Below are 23,811 nucleotides of genomic sequence, written 5' to 3' on the forward strand. Positions count from 1 at the left end.
TCATGGCTCACTTGCAGTTTTGCAAGTTCAAAGTTTTTCATTTTCCCCACGTTTTTAGTCCTAATTCCTTTGAGAGTTATAATCTAGTCAGAACTTAAGTAGGACTTTTTAATCATAAAATTATGTGTCTTCTCTCAGCACAGAGTAGTTAAATGCCAGGTACTGTACCAACAGTGTGGTAAGACCAAAGAGAAAATATATTTTCTCTCTTGCAAATACTATTTTAAAATTTTCAGGTGGAAAATTGCTATCTTAGTTATAATATCTGTTATTCGCTACATTGTTTTTTATTCTTTCAGGTGTTTCAGCATTTGAATTTTGTCCATATATTATATATTACAGCTTTTCAATTTTCTCTGTCATTTGCCAGCCTAACACTTGGATTTCCTAATAGTTTAGCTAAAAACAAATAAAATAGCAGTCTTTATCAGAATAAATCCAGATAATCCAGTACCAAGACAGTCTAGAGGAAAATTTAGAGGTGACAAAAATATGATCAAGAATCACATCTTTATTTTAAAATTTACACTGAAAATTTTAAATTTAAGAGGCATAATTTATAGCATATTGATCAACTAAACTAGATTAATGGGATTTTCTATAGAAAATGTTTTTCTGAAAATTTATCACTTGGTGTAATTGTCATAATGTTTAACATGCGTAGAGTCACGGTGCTTGTTATCTGATTTTTATAGGCATTATCTTTTCTTTCCTTTAAAGTAAAATAGGCTGTTCTTATGGTTTTGCTTGCTTTGCTACCTCAATTTTTAAATCTATTTAAAAGCAACGGTAAAAATTTCATTCACAGAAAAACTCAATATAATTTTCACTGATTATTTTTTTGAATTAATCAGTTTTACTTGCCAAAAGTATTTCTTTGGTTTAAATATAGAATGTCCAAATAGTAATTAAGTAATAATGTAGATTCTACGTCTATAATGATTTTGTTTCCTTCGTTCTCCTACCCCTACCCCCCAATCTTTTTCTGATCTTTTGTATAGGAATGATGCCTCCTAAGCCATTAATGAGAAGAGACCAGATGGAAGGGTCACCGAGCAGCTCTGAGTCATTTGAGCATATAGCTCGCTCTGCAAGAGATCATGCAATTTCCCTTTCTGAGCCTCGTATGATGTGGGGGTCAGATCCCTATCCTCATACTGAGCCTCAGCAGGCCACCACTCCCAAGGCAACAGAAGAACCTGAGGATATAAGGTAATTATTAAAATTATTAGTAGACCAATAGAATATTGTGGGGAAACGAAAACTGTGTAGTCTCTCTGAAGATCTTTCTGATTTAGGACTGAGCCACCGATCTGATTTTCTCCCATTTTAGTATGCCTTATTTCATTCTAGGACGTATTTTCCTTTTTCTGGCATTTCTGTATTGATTAGGGCATTTTGTAACGTAGTTCTGTACACTTAGTTAAATGCTGAAATTCAGTGGTAGATGTTAAAATTGGCAAGATTCTGCTGTTGATTAAGTACTTGACATGTAATGTGGCTAAAGTGTGGATGTAGTTCTTCCACTAACGAGAAATATGGTAGACATTTAATTATCGATATCTTATGGAAGTTTTCTAAGGCTGAGTTGAGGACAAACACTAATTTACAGAGTTACTATGAAGTGTCAGACAATTGGTGATCTCTAACAGTTTATAACCATGAAGTTAGAACTTCTGCCCTTTTAAGGAGTATGTTATGGTGTTTTAAAATTCTGATTCAGTGGGAAAGATGGACCTACTCTAGTGCACTCTCGTTATAAGTGGAAATGACTAGTTTCGGTCTTAAAAATTCACATCAGCATGGTCTAAACTTCCTCTTAAGGAATGAGCTTCATTTGTTTTTAATTGTGGGGGTAGAAACATAGCATATCTGCCCTCCTATCAGAATTTTAAGTGTGTAGTATAAGCATAATGTTGTACAACAGATCTCTAGAACTTTTTAATCTTGCACAACTGAAATTTTTTACCCATTTAATCATACTCATTTCCGCCTTCCTCTTAGTCCCTGGCAATCGCCTTCTGTGTGGATGAGTTTGATTACATTATATAGTATATATAAGTGGAATCATGCAGCATTTGTCCTTCTGTGACTGGTTTATTTCACTTAGTGTAATGTCCTCATCCATGACATAGCATATAGCAGGATTTTCTTTCTTTTTTTAATACTAAACAACATTCTATTGTATGCATTTACCACATTTTCTTAAGCCATTCATCTGTCGGTAGGCATTTAGGTTGTTTCTGTCTGTTGGCTATTATGAATAATGTTGCACTAAACTTTTTATAGAGACATATAAAGCTCTTTATGATTAGAATCCATTTTTTTCTTTTTAAATTAGAGGGGTTATTTTGCTGTACGTGTACCTGTGAGAAAGATTTTTGCCTTGATGGCTGTTATTTCTTTGAATTCTCCTTATCATAGGCCTGAAGCCCCATTGGATCAGGAACAGATAACTGCTGCTTATCCAGTAGAACATAGTCAGTTAGAGGCTCATCCAAAAGCAGACTTTGTCAGAGAATCAAGTGAGACAGAAGTACAGAAGTTTTTAAGCAGATCAGTGGAAGACATTAGACCTCATCATACTGACACAAATAATCAGCCTGCTTGTTTTGATGTACCTGATCAAAAGACTGTATCCACTCAAGAAGAGCGAATTTCAGCTGGAGAAAGTCAGCCTGCCCGGAAAAGAAGTGTTTCCCATGGATCTAACCATACTCAAAAATCAGAGGAGCAGAGAAATGAGCCATCTGCAAGCATTCCTAAAGTAACTAGCAGATGCATTGATTCAAAAGAACCAGCAGAAAGGTCAGAGGAAAAACCAAAAAAAGAGGGCTTTATACGATCTTCTGAAGGACCAAAACCTGAAAAACTGTATAAATCTAAATCGGAAACTCGTTGGGGCCCAAGGCCTAGCTCCAACAGAAGAGAAGAAGGTAATGATAGGCCTGTGAGAAGATCAGGTCCTATTAAAAAACCTATACTTAGAGATATGAAAGAAGAACGAGAGCAAAGGAAGGAGAAAGAAGGAGAAAAGGGAGAAAAGGTCACCGAAAAAATGGCAAAACCTGAAAAGACAGAAAAGAAAGAGCCTCTTCCTCCACCCCCACCACCTGTAACACCGCTTCAGCCACAGTCGGTTCCACTGCCACCTCAACCAGAACCAGAGAAATTTCCTTCAGTAGAAACTTCACCTTCAACTTTGGTGCAAAAGCCACCTCAGGATACTGAGAAGCCTTTGGAACCTGTAAGTAGTGTTGAGGTAGAGCCTGCAGCTAAAACTGTAAACCAGCAAACTGTCCCAGCACCAACAGTCAAGGAAGAAAAGCAACCTGAGAAAGTCATCAGCAAAGACCTTGTTACAGAGAGGTCTCGACCAGATTTAAGACCAACCGCTAAGAAAGAATCAGCTTTACCCCCTAGGGCCTATTGGAAAGAAGCTAGAGATAGAGATTGGTTTCCAGATCAAGGGTACAGAGGTCGAGGCCGAGGTGAATATTACTCCAGGGGGCGAAGCTATAGAGGCTCTTATGGAGGGCGTGGCCGGGGTGGTAGAGGACACACTCGAGACTATCCTCAGTATAGAGACAGTAAGCCACGAGCAGAGCATGTGCCCCCAGGGCCCCTCAGACAGCGAGAAGAAAGTGAAACACGAAGTGAGAGCTCTGATTTTGAAGTAGTTCCCAAAAGAAGAAGACAGCGAGGTTCAGAGACTGACACGGACAGTGAAATTCATGAAAGTGCAAGTGACAAGGATAGTTTAAGCAAAGGTAAACTTCCCAAAAGAGAGGAACGGTCTGAAAACAAAAAACCTGTAAAGCCTCCATCTTCTTTCAAGCCTGAAAATCATGTCCGAATAGATAGTAGACCTCTAGAAAAACCTTTTGTAAGGGATGATGATAAATCTAAACCAGGCTTCCTTCCTAAAGGAGAGCCTACAAGGCGAGGCAGAGGGGGAACATTCAGACGTGGTGGAAGGGATCCTGGAGGTCGCCCGTCACGCCCTTCCACTTTACGAAGACCTGCTTATCGGGACAATCAGTGGAACCCAAGGCAGGCAGAAGCTCCTAAACCAGATGATGGAGAGCCACCAAGAAGACATGAGCAGTTTATTCCTATGCCAGCAGATAAACGGCCTCCAAAATTTGAGCGAAAATTTGACCCAGCTAGAGAGAGGCCCCGAAGGCAGCGTCCTACCCGACCACCGAGGCAAGATAAACCTCCCCGATTTAGACGGCTAAGAGAGAGGGAGGCTGCTTCAAAAACCAGTGAGGTGGCAGTGCCCACAAATGGCACAGTTAGTAATGTGGTTCAAGAACCAGTTAATACTGCTGGGGATGTTTCTGGGAATAAGACACCAGACTTATCTAATCAGAACTCTTCAGATCAGGCAAATGAAGAATGGGAAACAGCTTCTGAAAGCAGTGATTTCAATGAGAGGCGTGAAAGGGATGAAAAAAAAAATGCTGATTTGAATGCACAAGTGGTTGTGAAGGCTGGAGAGAATGTTTTACCTCCAAAAAGGGAAATAGCAAAGAGAAGTTTTTCTAGTCAGAGACCTGGCATAGATCGCCAGAATCGGCGTGGCAACAATGGTCCACCCAAATCCGGAAGGAATTTCTCAGGTCCTAGGAATGAAAGAAGAAGTGGCCCACCATCAAAAAGTGGAAAACGAGGGTGAGTATTTTGTGTTAGATATAATTACTTACGCAACTTCTCTTTTTTTTTTTTTTGGCCGCCATGCGGCTTGTGGGATCTTAGTTCCCTGACCAGGGATTGAACCTGGGCCCTCGGCAGTGAAAGCACAGAGTCCTAACCACTGGACCACCAGGGAATTCCCTAGTTTTGTACCTTTAGCGAAGCTAAAAGTATACTTCTTGGTTGAACTGTGCAAAGGAACTAGCCTATAGAGGGCCAAGACATTCTTCTCCTAGAATTTTTTTCTATTCTAAAAGTGTAAGGGTGCTTGAGAAAGAGGTTAGTGTGTCTCAGGAGTCTGCCTGTTGTTACGTTACATTTCCCAAAAGAGTCCTGTTAGGAATTTGTAGGTTTGGGAAAATCTACACACCTAGGGCAGGACCTATACAGTGTCTTCCATTTGGTAAATCATCTTACTGATGATGAGCAGCCTGCCTTTCTTTCTTGGTTTCTCTTTGGAAAACTGGTGCTCACAGGTGTCCTCTGGGACTTAAATTAATATGTTGTAACCATATACAGTCACTCTGTACTGGTTTCTGGAGAGTGAATGTTGAAAGTTAAGGATAAATTATATTCCTCACTCAAGTTGCAAACCTACAATAAATGATCCAGCTTAGAGAGAGGCCTAGAAAGCAAAGTCCTGCCCAACCACCAAGGCCACCAGTAACATAAATACCATGTCATTGGTGGTGTTTTTAAAAGAATTTTTCTCAGCTATGCTAAACTTGGTCTGTTTTTTTAAATATTAAAATGTTGGTTATAGTAAATTATTATTATTATGTTTAGTATTGGGAAACATTATAAAGTAGCGTTATTCCTAGTTTTAAATCTAGACTCTGGTATTTACGAGTGGTATAAACTCTGCTTCCTCACCAGTAAAAGGGGGAGAAAGTAATAGTACTTATAAAAATGTGTGAAGATTTAGTGACATGATATTTGTGAAACACTTAATGTAACACCTGGTATATAGTAAGCAACTATTATTATGGCCTGCCCGTTTGTTCTTTTTTTTTTTTAAAACCAATTCCCAGATTTGCAGCCTGAGCTGGTAGGAAATTTATTCAGGCAAAGTATCTTAATCTGCATTGGTTAGTTACTGACACTTAGCATTTCAGGTTACTATACCAGTCAGCGAAAATATTTTTGCTTTCTGATAATTTAGACGAAGTTCCAGGGAAATAATACTACCAGTTGTGTTTGAGTACCTGCTTAACACAGAATTTAAATCTCCCTTTAAAAGTCAAAAGAATAGGATAACATATAAGTTAAAATAACAACGTATCAATAGTTGTTGACTGTAACCAAACTATTAGAATTTCAAGTAATAATACTCAAGGGAAAAATTGATCAGATTTGTGTGCACTGTAGATCTCAACTACTTAGCAAGACTTTTGTGCTATGTAGATGATAACAACTTTGAACCTGCAGAAATAGCAGTTACTGGCTGTAGTGAAATGAATGTTTTGCAAGAGTCCCATTTAGAAGAAATGAATTCATTCTTCACCTGTTTGAGGTCATGCTTTTTGTCAGGCTCTTGTTAAGCTTTTATCTTGAGTAATACTATAGACTGAGCTGGAAATGAATTGGTAAGGCCATTTTTCATGGTGTATTTTCATGAAGTTTTTATAAAATGAACCCAAGAAAAGAATCTGTTAGGTAAAAAAAAAAACCCTGTAGAAATACCTTTGGTTTTGTGACGTGAATCGTTTCCATATTAAAACTGGTTTTTAAAATGTTTACATGTATATAAATCTGATTGAACTTTTAAAAAAAAAAATACTTGTAGTATAAGCATAGAATTCTTTAAAAAGACATTTTCATATGCTGCCCTCTTGTGGAGAAGATCCACTAGTGAATACTTTGGACTAGCTTGGATCACAGAAATTTTCTGCTGTAAACAATGTTGATAGCTCATTTATCACATGATAGACACAGTAAGAATAGACACGATAAGAACCTTCAGAGGATAATTAGAATTTTAGAATTTAATTGCTGGAAAGAATCCTAAGGAGCTTGTCTTATCTCCTTTACTGGGAAGCTCCATCTTAGTGAAGTTGTACCCAACCAAAGTCACTAAAGCTTGTTGGTTTTAGAGTTAGGGTCTTCTATCCCACTGTTATTTCTTCTTAGATTGAACTTTAGAAACTGCCACTAAGAGCATTTTTCTTTTGTTCGGATATGTAGAGGTAGTAATAAAATCTCAAATTATTATTTTGTAGGCCATTTGATGACCAGTCGGCAGGCACAGCTGGTGCTGATCCTGTCAATGGCAGCTCTGCACACCACCAGGAAGGAGCCCCTAATGGTACAGGACAAAAGAACTCCAAAGATTCTACTGGGAAAAAAAGAGAAGAGCCCAAACCAGGCCCTAAAAAACCCAAAGAGAAAGTGGATGCACTATCACAGTTTGATCTCAACAACTATGCAAGTGCGTCTCAGGTCCCTTTTATATATCTATCTGTTTATCTATTTGTTACATTTAAATAGATACTGTAAATAAAGAAGTCATCAAAAAAGAAAGAGTTGGACTTCAAGGTAGAGATGGAGACTGGTTATGAATCACCGATATAGCTTTAACTGAAATAACACCAGCTTTTAGCATAGGCTTGAGTGCTTGATAAAATTCTTGTTAAAGATAACCCACAGAGTTTCACTGTTCTTCTTTAAAAAAAAAAAAAAGGAGGAAATTAACCACGCTACCTTGCTAGACAGGTGTGGGGAAGCACAGAAAACCAAATGTGAAGGTGCTTAGTTATATCTGTACATATTCTGTGTCTGAAAGGAAAGAAATATTAACCTCAGTGAGTTATGACCTTGATAAAATTGGCATCTAAGATACGATGAATAGAGAATAAATAATAGGATGGGAGGTAGTGTTGCTATGGATAAATGCTTTCAGAAAGCCACAGAGTGATAGGATGTCAAATATGAAGGACAACACAGCAAGAAGGAGATATTTGATGAAGAAGTTAACAAGGAATCTCTATGAGTAGACACTTATATTGATACATGTAAAAATGTGCTATTTGCCATTCATTCAGATGAGACTTAAGCTGGAAATACTGAATAAGATTGAGAGATTTACTAAGTTAAGACCAGATAGTAGTAATGGGAAACTTGGGTTAGGTACTTTTGTTATATCAGTATTAGAGATGTAGATGAGAGTTTTCTTTCATCTAGTTAATACTTATTTATACATACTAAATTTGATTTGGGCCCAGGACTTTGGCATTATTATTTCTAGACCAGCGGTTCTCAAAGCGTGGTCCTCAGACCATCAACATCACTTGGAAATTTGTGAGAAATACAGAATCTTGGGCCCTACCCCAGACCTGCTGTATTAGAAACTCTTGGAGTGTGAAGCAATCTGTGTTTTAACAAGTTCTCCAGGTGATTCCAATGCACGCAAACTTTTGAGAGCTAATTCTAGACTACCATTTTAGGATTCACATGGGAAAGAAAGAAACTTATCTTAATTGCGCGTCTTAAGAATTTTTAGAACTGTGGTTCTTAACAGGGATGGTTCTGCATTTGGCAATCTCTGGAGATATTTTTTGTGTCAAAACTGGTGGCCGGATGCTGCTGACATCTTAGTGGGTATAGGCCAGGAATGCTGCTAAACATCCTACCCTGCACAGGACAGCTAGCGCAAAATGTTAATACTGCTAAAGTTGGAAAGTTCTGATTTAGAGAGAGCGATTAAAGTAAATCCATAGGAAGCTTGGATGCTAATCTTATTGTGGTCCATGAGAAGAGATTAACATCCATCTAAACACTACATTTGGAAAATGACAAGTGAAGATTACAAAAGTCCACAGAACATGGCAGACTTCTCAAATATTTGTTTACTAGTTTCTCTTTTTCCAAACAACTTCTGGAGTAGAAATTTTGCAAAGTATTATATTATTGGATTAACACAATATAAAAAGGTAAGAAGTCAAATTATTTCTGAATTGATAATGGAAATTGAGCTATTAGTTTTAACTTGTTGAAGTTAATTTTAAGAGTCATCTTTAGGTTCTTTTCCTAAAAATGTTCTATAATTTCCTAAAAATGGTCTTCCTAATAATGTCCCATTAGCCCAAAACGTTGCAAAGCACCAGGCAAGAACAGGGTGTTGAGAACAAAGTATTGTTCACATGTCCGTAAATGCTTCATGTAATTGAGTGAACTATTCAAAAGGTTTCTAACGGAGCCCTTAGGCAAGAAAATTAAAATAATGAGTGATGGGGCTTCCCTGGTGGCGCAGTGGTTGGGAGTCCGCCTGCCGATGCAGGGGACACGGATTCGTGCCCTGGTCCGGGAGGATCCCACATGCCGCGGAGCGGCTAGGCCCGTGAGCCATGGCTGCTGAGCCTGCACGTCTGGAGCCTGTGCCCCACAGCGGGAGAGGCCACAAATGAGAGGCCCGCGTACCGCAAAAAAAAATAATAATAATGAGTGATGACATGACTATGAAGATGAGCTTTAAACACACACACTTTTTAGTTTAAGTGAAAAACCGAGATGAATTTAGAATTGTGAAGAGGTCTCTTCACAAGTCTGAAATACTGGAGTGCATGACATCCTTAGAAATGTTGGACTAAAACCTTGCATTGAGATGAGCATATGCTCCATTTTACACAGTTAATTTCTTTTTTTTTCTTTTGACAGCTTTATTGGAGTATAATTGCTTTACAGTGTTGTGTTATACACAGTTAATTTCTTAAAGGATTTAGAACACAAGTAGAAGCGTCATAGATAAATCAGAATCAATTGGCTTTTTCCTTTGAAATTAAACTTTTATTAGAAAAACAGTAACAGTAATAGGTTTATAAAGAGTGAAAGCCAGTCTTAGTATTTATTTTTTGTTTCCCTGTCAGTGTTTCTATAAATGCAAATTTTTAGCTATTTAAAAGGAACTGTTTGCCAGTAGATTCTCTATGATCCACTCCATGGTCATATTCTCTTGCCAGGCCCCGCAAGTTATCACCATTCTGAATTGTATATGTATCATTCCCAAGCGAGTATCTTTTTTTTTTTTTTTTTTTGCGTTATGTGGGCCTCTCACTGCTGTGGCCTCTCCCGCTGCGGAGCACAGGCTCCGGACGCACAGGCTTAGCAGCCACGGCCCACGGGCCCAGCCGCTCCGCGGCATGTGGGATCCTCCCGGACCAGGGCACGAACCCATGTCCCCTGCATCGGCAGGCGGACTCTCAACCACTGCGCCACCAGGGAAGCCCAGCGAGTATCTATTTTTATTATGTGTTTCCCGATCAGAACATATTATATATTTATATTTGCAAAATTAAAATAATTTATTTGAATTGCCTCACCCTTTTCTTATATTTATTGTGCAAACATTATGCCTACAACCCAAAATCACATCACCTGGACTATTTTTATTTTTCTTCTAAGTATTAGTTAATGGATCTAGATTTCTTATACTCACTGGAATATAGAATTTTTTTTTTTTTTTTTTGCTGTACGGGGGGCCTCTCACCGTTTTGGCCTCTCCCGTCGCGGAGCACAGGCTCCGGACGCGCAGGCTCAGCGGCCATGGCTCACGGGCCCAGCCGCTCCGCGGCATGTGGGATCCTCCCGGACCGGGGCACGAACCCGTGTCCCCCGCATCGGCAGGCGGACTCTCAACCACTGCGCCACCAGGGAAGCCCTAGAATAATTTAACAAGATAGCCAGAATAATTGTTAGAGAATGAGTTGAAAGTATATCTTGAATTATTCTTCCACTGGGTTATTATGATGTATGTACATCTATGCCACTTTACATTCACATGGAACTTTAACATGTATTTCATGGTATTTAACAGCTCCACATTATAGACAATAGTCTACGTAAACTAGAGGCATTAAGAATTATAAGACCAGCTTAGTTGTTCAACACCGCGTTGTTAGCACATCAGCCTCTCAGAGCTTATTACATACATCCTTTGAAAAGGGGAAACAATAGTAATACCCACCTCTTAGAATGGTTAGATGCAAATGAGATAAAGTACTATGTAGATCTTTAATAGCACAGCACACATCTTGAGGCTGGGAGAGGTAGAGTTTAAGTGATTTGACTACGATAAGACAATTTTGATTTTTCTTTCTTTTTTTTTTTTTAATAAATTTATTTATTTTTGGTTGCGTTGGGTCTTCGTTGCTGCATGCGGGCTTTCTCTAGTTACGGAGAGCGGGGGCTACTCTTTGTTGTGGTGTGTGGGCTTCCCATTGCGGTGGTTTGTCTTGTTGCGGAGCACGGGCTCTAGGCGCCCGGGCTTCAGTAGCTGTGGCTCACGGGCTCTAGAGCGCAGGCTCAGTAGTTGTGGAGCACAGGTTTTGTTGCTCCACGGCATGTGGGATCTTCCCGAACCAGGTCTCGAACCTGTGTCCCCTGCATTGGCAGGCGGATTCTTAACCACTGTGCCACCAGGGAAGCCCTTGATTTTTATTTTAAAAAACAAGGCACTACCACTATATTGCTTAAGAAAAAAGGATGTATAATATATCATTCAAAGTAGATAGTCTCAGGACTTTTAACCTGTTTATGAAATTTTTTCATATATCTATGAAATCTTTTCAAATTTTGCTGCTAAATGGCCATTTTATGGTGTGGGAAATGACTTATATACTATGAGTTATGAGAACTAGATCTTTGCCATATCTTTTATTGTTTAATCACTACTGAACTAAACATTTCTATTTATCTTTTCAGTTGCAAAAAAATATCATTTTAAATCTTTTTGTATATCTGTAGGTGTTGTTATAATTGATGACCATCCTGAAGTAACAGTAGTTGAAGACCCCCAGTCAAATTTGAATGATGATGGTTTTACTGAAGTTGTATCCAAAAAACAACAGAAACGTTTACAGGATGAAGAACGCCGAAAGAAGGAAGAACAAATCATTCAGGTATAGCGTTTCAATTTGTTACTAGTTATTTAGATTGTTGCCCAAAATATACTAGGAAATGGTCAAGGTTTCTATCCACCTATAAGGTCAGGGCTGCAGTTATTATTCAAGTTTTGAGAATGACCCGAGTTTTCACAACTTTAAACTTTTTAACCAGAATGAGGTAAATTTTAAGTAGAATGTAATCACTAGCTCACCATTTGCCTTAGAGAAGACCATCTTTACTTTATTTCAAAATATATCTTATTTGCCCCATCATACTTCATTGCAGAGTTAGGGTTAATTTTAAATCATCTTGGAAACTTAATGAATACAGCTGCCATGATCTCTAATAACTTGCAGATTCTTGACCTATACAAGTTTCTGTTGTAATCTAAATTAGTTCTTTGAAATACATAGTATGAATCACGATACATTATTTCCTTTAGATCAACCCAACACCCATTTTACTAAATGCTGACAGAGGATAAAAATAAATAGAGCACATAGGTCATACCGATAAAGAGCCCTAACAGGTGAGAGGCTTAAAAGCAGGAAACACTGTAAAAATCCTATGTGGTTGGTAATATTGAGTTTAATTGGATATAATTCTTGGGACTAGATATTTTCAGAAGTCATTTATTTGTTATTATTGTTTAGGAAGATACATTGGTGTGTGTTTTATATAGCATAATACCTAGCAACACTCCCAGGATTAATGCTTCTGTGGCAAACATGAGTTGAGTGAAGTCAGTAATTTTTTGTCAGGTGGGGTCAGATTTTGCTGCCAAATGAATTTAGTGCGAATTTCCTTAATTTCTTTAACTTCAGAATAGTGGAAAAGAGATTGTGGACCTGTATGTCAAGAATATATAATACATATTTGTCTTTTTTCCCCTATAGCATCTTGTAATTTAAAATCTCATTGGCAACCTTGATGTTTTTATTCAAGTAGCTATTTTGTAAAGTAAAGGAGCTAAATTAGCTATTTTGTAGCTACTATATCAAGTAGCTATTTTGTAAAGTAAAGGAGCTAAATTAGCAGTAGATAGCTTTGTTGGAATGTCTGTGTATGAACTATTACTTTCAGCTGTGTTACTGACACAAATGATTCCTGCAAATTTTTTAAGGTCTGGAATAAAAAGAATGCAAATGAAAAAGGAAGAAGTCAGACTTCTAAGCTCCCGCCAAGATTTGCCAAAAAACAGGCTACGGGAACCCAGCAAGCACAGCTTCCAGCTTTGGCTCTAGCCTCAGCTCCAGGTCCAGGTTCAGCCTCAGCTCCAGGTTCAGCCACAACCTCAGCTCCAGTTCCAGCCTCAACCCCAGCTCCAGTTTTAGCATCACCCTCGGCTCCAGTTCCAGCCCCATCTGCAGTCCCAGTCTTTACCTCCACCTCAGCTCCACTCCCAACCTTAGCCTCAGCCTCAGCTCCAGTTCCAGCCTCCACCTCAACTACAGCCACAGCCTCTTCTCCAGCTCCAGCTCCAACCCCAATCCTTGCCTCTGCTTCCACCCCAGCCTCTGTCCCCATCCTTGCCTCAGCCTCAATTCCTATCCTTGCTTCAGCTCTATCACCAGCTTCAGCTCCACCTCCAGCCACCTCAGCCCCAGCTGCCCCCACCTCAGCCCCGACTGTCCCTGCCTCAATCCCAGCCCCAACCCCTGCCCTAGTCCAAGTCTCAGTCCCAGCCCCTACTGCCCCAGCCCAGACTCAGGGACAGACTCACAAACCAGTCCAGAGTCCACTACAGACTACAACACAGTCTTCAAAACAGCCACCTCCTTCAATTAGACTGCCTTCAGCTCAGACACCTAATGGCACAGATTATGTAGCCACAGGAAAACCCATCCAGACCCCACAGTCACATGGCACTCTTACAACTGAATTATGGGATAACAAGGTGGCCCCACCAGCTGTGTTGAATGACATCTCTAAGAAATGTAAGTGTGCAACAGGAAGTGAGGGGTGGGATATGGCATGGGAATTGGGGGTTTGTTTTCAATTTTATTTATATACTCAGTATGTTTTTTCCTAGGCATTTCTTTTTTGTCAGTAGGAAGCAGTAACAGTAATCTTTTCTTAGCTTCCTTTCTTAACACCTTTGTTTCTAAGACAAGTGTGTTATATTTTTAACAGCCATATTTTATGGACACAACTTTGTGTTGATAAAACAATGGTACAATGTTTTGGAGGAGATTATATTTATTTTGGTATGCAAGAATCTCTTTAAGTATTATATACCATGTGAAAAGTCATTGTTTTATTATCTAGCTACCATTAAAAGAAAGGGTTAAATGGATTAAAGATTATTAGCCTCTAAATTTTAATGGTCATATTTCCTGTGGCTTCTCCTTCTCAGTAGGTCCCATTAGTCCACCGCAGCCACCTTCAGTCAGTGCATGGAATAAGCCCCTAACATCATTTGGATCAGCTACTTCATCAGAGGTAGGAACAGACTTAATAATGGCTTTTGTGGGGTTAGTGTGGCAGAGTTTCCTTAAAACAGTTTTTCAAACTTTGGCATGCATCAGAATCACCTGGAGAGCTTATTAAAGTAGATTGCTGGGACCCATGCCCAGAGTTTCTGATTCATTAGTTCTGGGCTAAGGCCTGAGTACATTTCTTATAAGTTCCCAAGTGATGTTAATGCTACTGAATCTCAACAGTTATAAGCTGCTTCTCACCTTTAGACATATTAAGGTTAACATTTTAAAAGTTCTAGCTTTGTGACACAGAGAGTATAAGTGCAATTACTATTTTCTGGACTGTTCTATGTTTTTAATGATATGCACGTTTGAATAATCAGTATAATTACCTAGAAGCAGAGTTTCCGGGAGGTTGTTCTAACGTAATTTCTCAAACACGCAGTATTGGTAATTGACTATTTAGGCCAGCAATTCTTCATTCATTGAACAAACATTTATTGAGCACTTGTGATGGTGTCAGGCACTGTCCTAACCTGTGGCCTTAGAAAAAGTGGGTGGTGATGTGAAAACAGAATAAAAACCCTGTGCTCATGGGGCTTCCATTGTAGTTGGGGAGAACCAACAATAAACAACACATAGAATGTTAAATGGTGATCAGTGCTGAGGAGAAAAGCAAAAGCAAGGAAGGTGTATAAGGAATTTCCCAGGCGGTGTGGAGACAGCTTAAAATAGGGTGGCCAGAAAAGGCTACTTAGGTGACACTTGAATTAAAGACTTGAAGGAGGTAAGAGAGCATGCTATTCAGTTGTCTGAGGAAAAGTGAATTCCTGGTTCAGAGAATAGTAAATACAAAACCCTAACACAGGAGCATGCCTGGTGTGTTTGAAGAGGTCCATATGGCTGGATTGAAGTAGGGATGAAAAGAGAACAGATGAGGTTGGAAAGATAATAGGTGGAGGATCCGGTAGGGACTTCGGGCATGGTAGGAAGACAGTAGATAGTTTTGAGAAAAAGAGTGACAGCATCTGACTTTTTAAAAGACTATTCTAAGTAGTCTGTTAAGAACAGTCTGTGGGAGCAAAGAAGAGATGGTAAGATGCTGTTGCAATAATCAAATGATGATAGCTTAAACCAGGGAAGTGACATTAAAAGTGATCAGAGGGCTTCCCTGGTGGCGCAGTGGTTGAGAGTCCGCCTGCCGATGCAGGGGACACGGGTTCGTGCCCCGGTCCGGGAAGATCCCACGTGCCGCGGAGCGGCTGGGCCCGTGAGCCATGGCCCCTGAGCCTGCGCGTCCAGAGCCTGTGCTCCGCAACGGGAGAGGCCACAACAGTGAGAGACCCGCGTACCGCAAAAAAAAAAAAAAAAAAAAAAAGTGATCAGAAATGGTTGGTTTCTGGGTATTTGAAGATAGAGCTCATAAATTTACTGATGAATTAAATGTGATATGTGAGAAAAGGGAGTCAGTTATCTCCAAAGCTTTTGACTTGAGCAACAAAAGGGATAGAGTTCCCATCAGTTGAGATTGGGAAGCTGTAAAATGAATCATCATTGGGGAAGAAGATCAGGGAATTCAGTTTTGAACTTGTTAGATTTAAGATGTTTATTACACATCTAAGTGGAAATGTCAAGTAGGTAGTTGAATATAAGAATTTGTAGGGCTTCCGTGGTGGCACAGTGGTTGGGAGTCCGCCTGCCGATGCGGCGGACACTGGTTTGTGCCCCGGTCTGGGAGGATCCCACATGCCACGGAGCGGCTAGGCCCGTGGGCCATGGCCGCTGGGCCTGCATGTCCAGAGCCTGTGCTCTGCGGCGGGAGAGGCCACAGCAGTGAGAGGCCCGCGTACCACAAAAAAAAAAAATTTGTAGTTTGTAGAATTTTGTAGAATTTGTAGTTCAGAGAAGATAGTCTAGTTTGACTACATAAATTTGTAAGTCTTTAGATGGTGCTTAAGTGATGACGTTGGTTGAGGTCACGAAGGGAGAATGAGTTATAAAAGTAGTTAGAAAAAGAGAAGAGAAACAAAAACCGAGTCCCAACTCAGGGAGTTGCGGGAGATGGAGAAGCTAAGTGATGAGAAAAGTGTCCTGGAATCCAAATGAAAGATGAGTTTAAAGAGGGATAAATCAAGTGTGTCAAATGCTGCTGGAAAGTCAAGTAAGACAGACCCTGAGAATTGACAGTTGGCATTAACAATGTGGAGGTCACTGGTGACTTTGACAAAAAAAATGTTGGTGGAGCACTTGGTGCAAAAGCCTGGTTAGTGTGAATTTAAGAGAAAATGGGAGAAAAGATGAGTACAGTCGTCCCTCAGTATCGCAGCGGGATTGGTTCTAAGATCCCCCACGGATACCAGAGTCGAATGATGCTCAAGTCTCTTGTATAAAATGGCACGGTATTTGCATATATTTATCTCTAGATTACTTGTAATACCTAATACGATGTAAACGCTATGTAAATAGTTGCCGGTGTGCAGCAAATTCAAGTTTCACTTTTTGGAACTTTCTCGGGTGTTTTTTTGGTTTTTTTAATCCAGGGGCGGTGGAGCCCATGGATGCTGAGGCAAGGCTGACTGTGTAGAGAACCTAGAGTAGTTTTGCCATAAAAGGGGAGCAGAGAAATGTCAAGGAAGATACAGTTAAGAGATTTTGTTTTTCTTCTTTTTTCCTTTCAGGGAAGTCTTCCTGTTGTTCCCTACCCCCAGTTCAGCTTTCTGACTTAGGTCTGGAGTAGGCCTCATCATCTGTTTTGATTTTTTTTAAGTTCTACAGAGAACTCTTTGTAAAAATAGAATTAAGAATCACTGGATTCTGTATCTGAGATGCCCAGTTTAATCGTTTTTCCTCTGCCTATTTGTTTTGACATTATGATTAATTAGAACATTTCTTGTATAGAAAGTTGATTTTTCATTACTAATGAGAAGGATGGAGTAGAAAGTTTCTTTTCTTTGTTTTGGATGAGTGTACTGGTTTAATAATTTTATTAAAATGTTTGGTCCAGGTTTTTAAGTTGACATTAAAGTACAGGGACCATAATCTCTCAGCTGCAAGATTTTTGTTGTAGACATTCCACTACAAGTTGATAATACTAGAAGGATGCTTACATTCTTCTTCAGCCTCTTGGAGCACCAGGATATTTTGTTGGTATCTCATTTTTCTCATGCATATTTTTCTTCATCCTCTTTATGTTCTTTATATTTTCTGGATAGAATGATTTTATCATCTCTCCTTGTCTTATCTATATTTTATAGACATTTTTTGTTTCAAAGAATATAATATTGTCTAACGTTCTCTAAGTCCCATTAACTATTTTAACTAGTCCCATTAACTATATTCCTATTCATTTAACTATTTATAAGTTCTTAATTGTTTTGTACATAAAATCAAGAGCTTTCAGTTATTAAGTACTGCACCATTCTCTCTTCTAAGATTAATTGTACATTTATATTGAACTGACTAGAAAATTTCAACATTGACTAAAACAGAGATGTTTATTCTAAGTTATATCAGTACTGTTTGTAGTTGAAAGTGAATGTTCAGATATTAAAAATAGATCTGAATGACATGCCTTATTCCTACTGTTGACATTGTTATACTGATAAATATAACAATAACCTTACACAGTAATTGCCACACTTAATTCAGGGGTACCAAAAATGATATGAAATAGTGATATGATTATAAGACCAAGGCCTGAAGTTTAACTTTGTCCCTAGTTTTGTCTTTTTGTTTGTTCTTCCATGAAAAGGTTAAGTACAGTTTTTGTGGTTTCAGTTAACTGCAGTCAACCACAGCCTGAAAATATTAAATGGAAAATTCCAGGAAAAAACAGTTCATAAGTTTTAAATTGTGCACACCCTTCTGAATAATAGCGTCATGAAATCCAGTGTTCCCACCCACCCATTAGTCATTTAGTAGCCATCTTGGTTATCAAGTTGGTCGTTTTGGTGTGTTTGTGTTCACATAACCCTTACGTAACTTAATAGTGGCCCCAAAGCGCAAAAATAGTGTGACTGGCAATTTGGCTGTTCTCTTACTGTGCTTAATTTGTAAATTAAACTTTATCATCAGTGTGTATGTATAGGGAAAAAAACACAGTATGTGCACTGTTGAGTACTATCTGTGGTTTTGAATGTCCACTGGGGGACATTGTTATAAACATCCTCAGGCTTACAAAACCCCATGTCATCTAACCTTCTGCTTGTCCATCTTCTGCCACTGTTCCTAATACCTGCTGTGTTCCAGCCTCACTAGGTTTTTTTTTTTTGTTTTTTTTTTTAAATTCCTGACCTTTACACTAGATGTTTGCTCTGCCAGAAACACCTTCCACTAATCCTATAGTTTAGATTCAGTTTCAGTATGACCTCCTAGGGCCTTTTTCTAAGTGGTTTAACCATATTTTAATTTTTGCATATCCCTTATCTAACTTTTTAGTTGTTTATTTTCTTCATCCATTATAATGCAAGTTAGATAGGTAGTGTCTGCCTGGATCAGCGCCTAGCACAAAGAAGGTATTACATAAAGTAGCAGTTTAATTGATGAATGAATTTCTGATGTGTGTGCACGCCATTACCAATCACGAAGTACTTTCATGTATATTAATTCATTTAATTTTCAAAGCAGAAGTGGGTGACACTGGAATTCCTATCTTTTTTCTGTTCCATTAATTCATTCCTTTATCTCTTGCTGGTGGTGCCTTTCTGTATTTGTTTTACATTTGTTTTAAATGATGTTTTACATTTGTTTTAACTTGAGGCTGTGATTTGCCCTTCAACCCAGGGCACTTAAAGCCAGGACTTTAAAACTTAAGTCTTGTCCTAGTTTTTATTTTATCTGTTGTGTTCTAATACAAATCAGTAGGGTTAAGGGAGTGTTCTCCTAAAACATAAACCAAGGTCAGTTAATCTCAGCTGGATGTAGATTGCTTCAGACCTTCTATTGTACTTTTAAAATGTGTGCTATTACATAAATCATTCAAATTTGAATTCTGCTTTGAAGCAAGTATTTTTTTTAAAGTTTTTATCATTATAAAACCAGAGGGGTTTTTTTTTAATATCTTTATTGGAGTATAATTGCTTTACAATGGTGTGTTAGTTTCTGCTGTATAACAAAGTGAATCAGCTATACATAAACATATATCTCCATACCTTCTCCCGCTTGCTTCTCCCTCCCACCCTCCCATAGGTGGTAACAAAGCACAGAGCTGATCTCCCTGTGCTATGTGGCTGCTTCCCACTACTAGCTAGCTGTTTTACATTTGGTAGTGTATATATGTCCATGCCACTCTCTCACATCTGAAGCAAGTTTTTAAATGTTCTCTTACTAGGGAACAAAGAATAGTCAAGAAAGTGGAGTTGAAATTGGAATTGACACAATTCAGTTTGGTGCTCCAGCTTCAAACGGGGGTGAAAATGAAATTGTTCCTGTGCTTTCGGAAAAAACTACTGACAAAATATCTGAACCTAAAGAACAACGGCAGAAGCAGCCACGGGCAGGCCCTATCAAAGCCCAGAAGGTAAATATAGTTCATGTTCCAGATATAATTGTATGAAAGCCACTAACACTTAAGGAGAATAAATAAGTTTCAAAATTGGATTAGTTTTCAATGAATGTCTTTGATCATGATGTGTTTTTGTCATAAACATTGAATTTAGCTTCCAGATTTGAGTCCAGTAGAAAACAAAGAACATAAACCTGGTCCTATTGGAAAGGAACGTTCATTAAAAAATAGAAAAGTAAAAGATGCCCAACAGGTGGAGCCGGAAGGACAAGAGAAATCAAGCCCTGCTACAGTCAGAAGTACAGATCCTGTGGCAACAAAGGAAACCAAAGCAGTTTCAGAAATGTCTACTGAAATAGGAACAATGATCTCAGTATCGTCCCCAGAATATGGCACTAACGTGAAGGTAAGCAATGTGCAATGATTACCAGTTCAGTTGATGCAAATCACGTCTAAAATGAATGGGGAAAGCAATAACAAAATACTTTTTTTTTTTTCTTGAGGCATATAATTCTATAGCTTATAAGGGTTATTATTTCTTACAGAGAAGATTTTATTTCATGGTGTGCATATGTGATCTAAAGAAATTCCTTACAGTAAATTATTTTTCTATGGCAACTTAATTCTGGACTATTGAGTAGTTCAAAGTGAAAAAATATTTACCAAAGATTAGAATGCTTTTCAGCGTGTTTATAGACTTTGAAAGAATTGCTCTATATTACTTTTTATTTTGTTAATGGAGTTACAGTGGACCCCTCCTTATCTTGCACACTAGTGAGATTCTGAAGTCAGGAAAGATAAACTAAAAGATAAACTTTTAGTAACTCCAGTATAGCCAGTTTTCTTTCAGGGTTGGAACAGATCATGTTTCATTGGTTGAGCACCAGAGGAATGGTTGACTTGCATTTAGGAACTACATTGAATGAAAGATGCATATCTTTAGAAATAGTCATTAAGGCAAGATACACTGAGTGACTTTATGGGGACTGACACTTGTGGGAGTAGCAAATTTATATCTGCCATTTGGTGTTCACTCCAGAACATGTATTCATGGAGAAGAAAGGTAGATGGAATCTTTCATATTACTTGAATATTTTTCTCTTTTTAATTGCCATACAACTCAGTGCATAGAAGTGAAAAGCTTGTGTGATCTAACTCTGCCATGTTTAAAGAAGAGATTCATGATGATAAACAAGGAGTTTATCCTAAAACCTAATTAATTGTGACAACTAAGATCTTGACATTCGTTTATCCATGTTTTATTTTGAAGAAAATAAAAAATCAATAGTTGAAAGTAAGCTATAGATTAAGAACCACACAGAGTTCTTTTAGAAATCCATAGAAATAACTATTTGACACTGTTGACAACCTCCTAGTACTATACAGTATATTTTTTAAATGTATAGGACCCCAGCAGTGGTTGGAATGTGGTAGGTCCATGTTTGTTTTATCCCACTTTTGGTCTTTAAGATTTGAGTCTTAAGATCTGCTCTTCTCTCCTGCTTTCTTCCAAACAACTTTACAACTGTTAGGCTGTTATCAGAAAGTGACTCTTTAATTCAGTTTAAAACGTATTTTTTTCTATTACCACTCCACAGGAGTCTGTAACAGACTATACTACACCTTCTTCCTCTCTGCCTAACACTGTGGCTACTAATAATGCAAAGATGGAGGATACTTTGGTTAATAATGTAAGTAATCAACCTGAGATGTGGCAAGTTTGAATAGGAACCTGGCTATTGTTATCTAATACACACTTTATAACCAATATTTAACTCTTCTTAGGGAAAAAGTTGACAGTAAGTTTGTATTTAGGAGCACTGTAATATAATTAGGGGAAATAGTCAAAGCTGAGTTGTTGCTTTTCCCCTGAAAGTCATCAGCTTTATGTTTAATATACAGGCTTGTGATGCTGAGGCTTGGTTTCATAAGTACTAATCCTATTAACCTGGTTTGGTAAGAATTTTTGTTCTTAGCTTTCACATTCTACAGATTTGGCATTTATTTGGTTGGTAATTTTGTTCTTAAATGACACCTTTTTATAATGCAGTGAAAGGTCATTCACTTAAAAAGACAGTTAGATTATTACCAAAGATTTATGTGTTTCTTTTTGAATTTAAATTATACTGAACGTTAACAACTTCATTCCTCTTGTGAAGATTGAGCTGTAATGTATATCTTCATATAGCCTTAAATGCTCTATTAACACATTATGGACCAGGGGATTTTTGCAGAAACTAACGCCTGTGGCCGTAATATGTCTCCGTTCAAAAATGTGTTAAAAGATGACAGTAAGTTATGTAAATTTAGCTCTAGTATCCCAAAGCAACCATGTTATAATTCAAGACTGTTAAAAACCAGTAAAGTCCAGTATTTGGCCTAGTTCACTAACTGACAGGTGAAAAATTGTGAGCCAAAAAAAAGTTAGGTAACCTCCCATGGAAGAAGAAGAGCATTTTAGAAGTTACGTGTATGGCTCTTGTTTTGGAGAGCAGGTATGGTGGAAATTCATCTGGTCTCTTTTTTATATATAGCCTTCTATATTAAACAAAGGCTTCTTTTAAAAAAATAACCTTTACAGATATATTTAAAGATCTCTTAAAAAGCTTTAACTCTATTATTTTAGAATAAAAATCTCAATTATCTTTTATTACAATGTCTTTCCCATGTTTTCTGTTTTTCTCTCTAGCATCAGGTATATAGACTTTTAGGTGAGATGCATTAGGGATCATTTAATCCAACTTTTGTAGTCCAGCTGAAGGAAAAAGGAGAGAAAGGAGGAAGACACACATTTTCTCTTTGTGATAAGAGAACACTTTTGGAGCTGATTAATGTAATTTGTCCAACTTATGTTATGAAGCTTCACTTCATATGCCAAATCCTCTTCCCCTGACCTTTTGGAGAAAGGTTTATTTAACCTCTTATAGCAAGTAATAGAAAACTTGGGAAGGGCAGAAAGACTTTCTGTCAATTTACTTCCTGATGTCACTACATGGATTCTCAAATATTGAATTAGTAACATTTCAGTAAGGTTTAATTATACTTGAATCATGCTGTCTTTTCTCACTTTAGAAAAATGTAGAGTATGTTACCTTTTCCAGAAAGTATATGATGCTTTCTGCCAAACAACTCTTTTCTAAAAATATAATTTATAAAATATGAATATGGAAGGGAAGATCATTATTCTCAGAACCCTTAAAACTCATTGAAAATATCCATATGAGCATTTTAATGGTTTCTGTCTAATCTGCAAGGCTAATTAACATAGTGACTTGTACACACAGGACTACTGAAGGGAAGACGACCAGTCTTGGGTTTAAGTAAATAGTCTATATTTGATTTTTAGCAGTGTATCCAGAGTATGTTTGAAAACAAGATCAGTTTGGGTCAGGGAGCATTATAAAAGGTGATAAGTTTGGAATGATTTCACAGTGTTGCTTATTTGTGCCAAGTTTGGTGGTGATTCTGAGCTTAATGTAGTGTTAAAAACAAACGTCCTACATGGGAAAAAAATTTAGGACCTTTTGAAATGTCCCTTTCTAATTCATTAGTCTGGGGGCTCCATTTTATGCATAGAACTTTTGTCTTTTTAAAAATTAAACTGGGGAATTCCCTGGTGGTCCAGTGGTTGGGACTCTGCACTTCCATTGCAGGGAGCACGGGTTTGATCCCTGGTTGGGGAACTAGGATCCCACAAGCCGTCTGGCGTGGCCAAAAAATTAAAAATTAAAATTAAACTGAAAAAAAGCCTTATTTCCCGAGGCTTAACGCACTTTTTAAGGATCTTAGCTAATATTTATTGGTTGTAGTACCTTATATTACAATTGTTTGGAATCTTGAATGTCTTGAAGATTTAAATGCAGGTGGTGTTTTGATTATTATGGCACAGCTATTTTAAAGATTTATAAAATAATCTCCATTAGATTGTCCATAGTACCACAAAGTGATTATCTGAAACCCACCCCCAACAACTCAGTCTTTGTGTTTAAACAACTGACTGAACCATCATGTAGTAGTACAAATCAATCATATAGTAGTACATAATAAACTCTCAAGATCCAGAGACTTAGAGGAAGAAAAGAGATATGAGTAGTGCATTTCTAGTATCTTCAAGTTTCTAACAGTACTTGCCATAATCATGTCTTACTATAGCAAAGCAATTTGGTTAGTGTAATGAGGTGGGGGTGATACTATATATTTTCCTCTCAACATTACTTTTGTTCTTGAATCTAGTTATAAGTTGACTAGGTTGCTGTAAAGAGAATAATTTCTTATACTTACCCTATCATGTTAAATGCTTCTCATAGGACC

General features: G+C 38.0%; 1 protein-coding gene and 1 non-coding gene across 18 annotated transcripts in view; one reads left to right on the plus strand and one right to left on the minus strand.

Annotated features, from left to right (window-relative positions):
* Positions 1 to 23,811, plus strand: part of PRRC2C (proline rich coiled-coil 2C) — a 99,496-nt gene that overhangs the window by 54,388 nt on the left and 21,297 nt on the right. For 14 of the 17 annotated variants that reach the window (XM_060033886.1, XM_060033971.1, XM_060033912.1 and 11 more), the window contains 9 exons: positions 1,002 to 1,212; positions 2,425 to 4,677; positions 6,918 to 7,126; positions 11,437 to 11,591; positions 12,701 to 13,514; positions 13,934 to 14,019; positions 19,327 to 19,515; positions 19,655 to 19,906; positions 21,099 to 21,191. In XM_060033886.1, the coding sequence (XP_059889869.1) occupies positions 1,002 to 1,212; positions 2,425 to 4,677; positions 6,918 to 7,126; positions 11,437 to 11,591; positions 12,701 to 13,514; positions 13,934 to 14,019; positions 19,327 to 19,515; positions 19,655 to 19,906; positions 21,099 to 21,191 (4,262 nt within the window). The remainder of the gene's footprint in view (positions 1 to 1,001; positions 1,213 to 2,424; positions 4,678 to 6,917; positions 7,127 to 11,436; positions 11,592 to 12,700; positions 13,515 to 13,933; positions 14,020 to 19,326; positions 19,516 to 19,654; positions 19,907 to 21,098; positions 21,192 to 23,811) is intronic. The other 3 variants (XM_060033940.1, XM_060033961.1, XM_060033894.1) reach the window with 2 other exon arrangements.
* TRNAE-UUC (transfer RNA glutamic acid (anticodon UUC)) lies at positions 4,762 to 4,834 on the minus strand. Its single transcript has one exon. It is a non-coding gene; the product is annotated as a tRNA-Glu (tRNA).

The sequence above is a fragment of the Delphinus delphis genome, chromosome 1 (assembly GCF_949987515.2).
Source record: "Delphinus delphis chromosome 1, mDelDel1.2, whole genome shotgun sequence".
Classification (NCBI taxonomy): domain Eukaryota; kingdom Metazoa; phylum Chordata; class Mammalia; order Artiodactyla; family Delphinidae; genus Delphinus; species Delphinus delphis.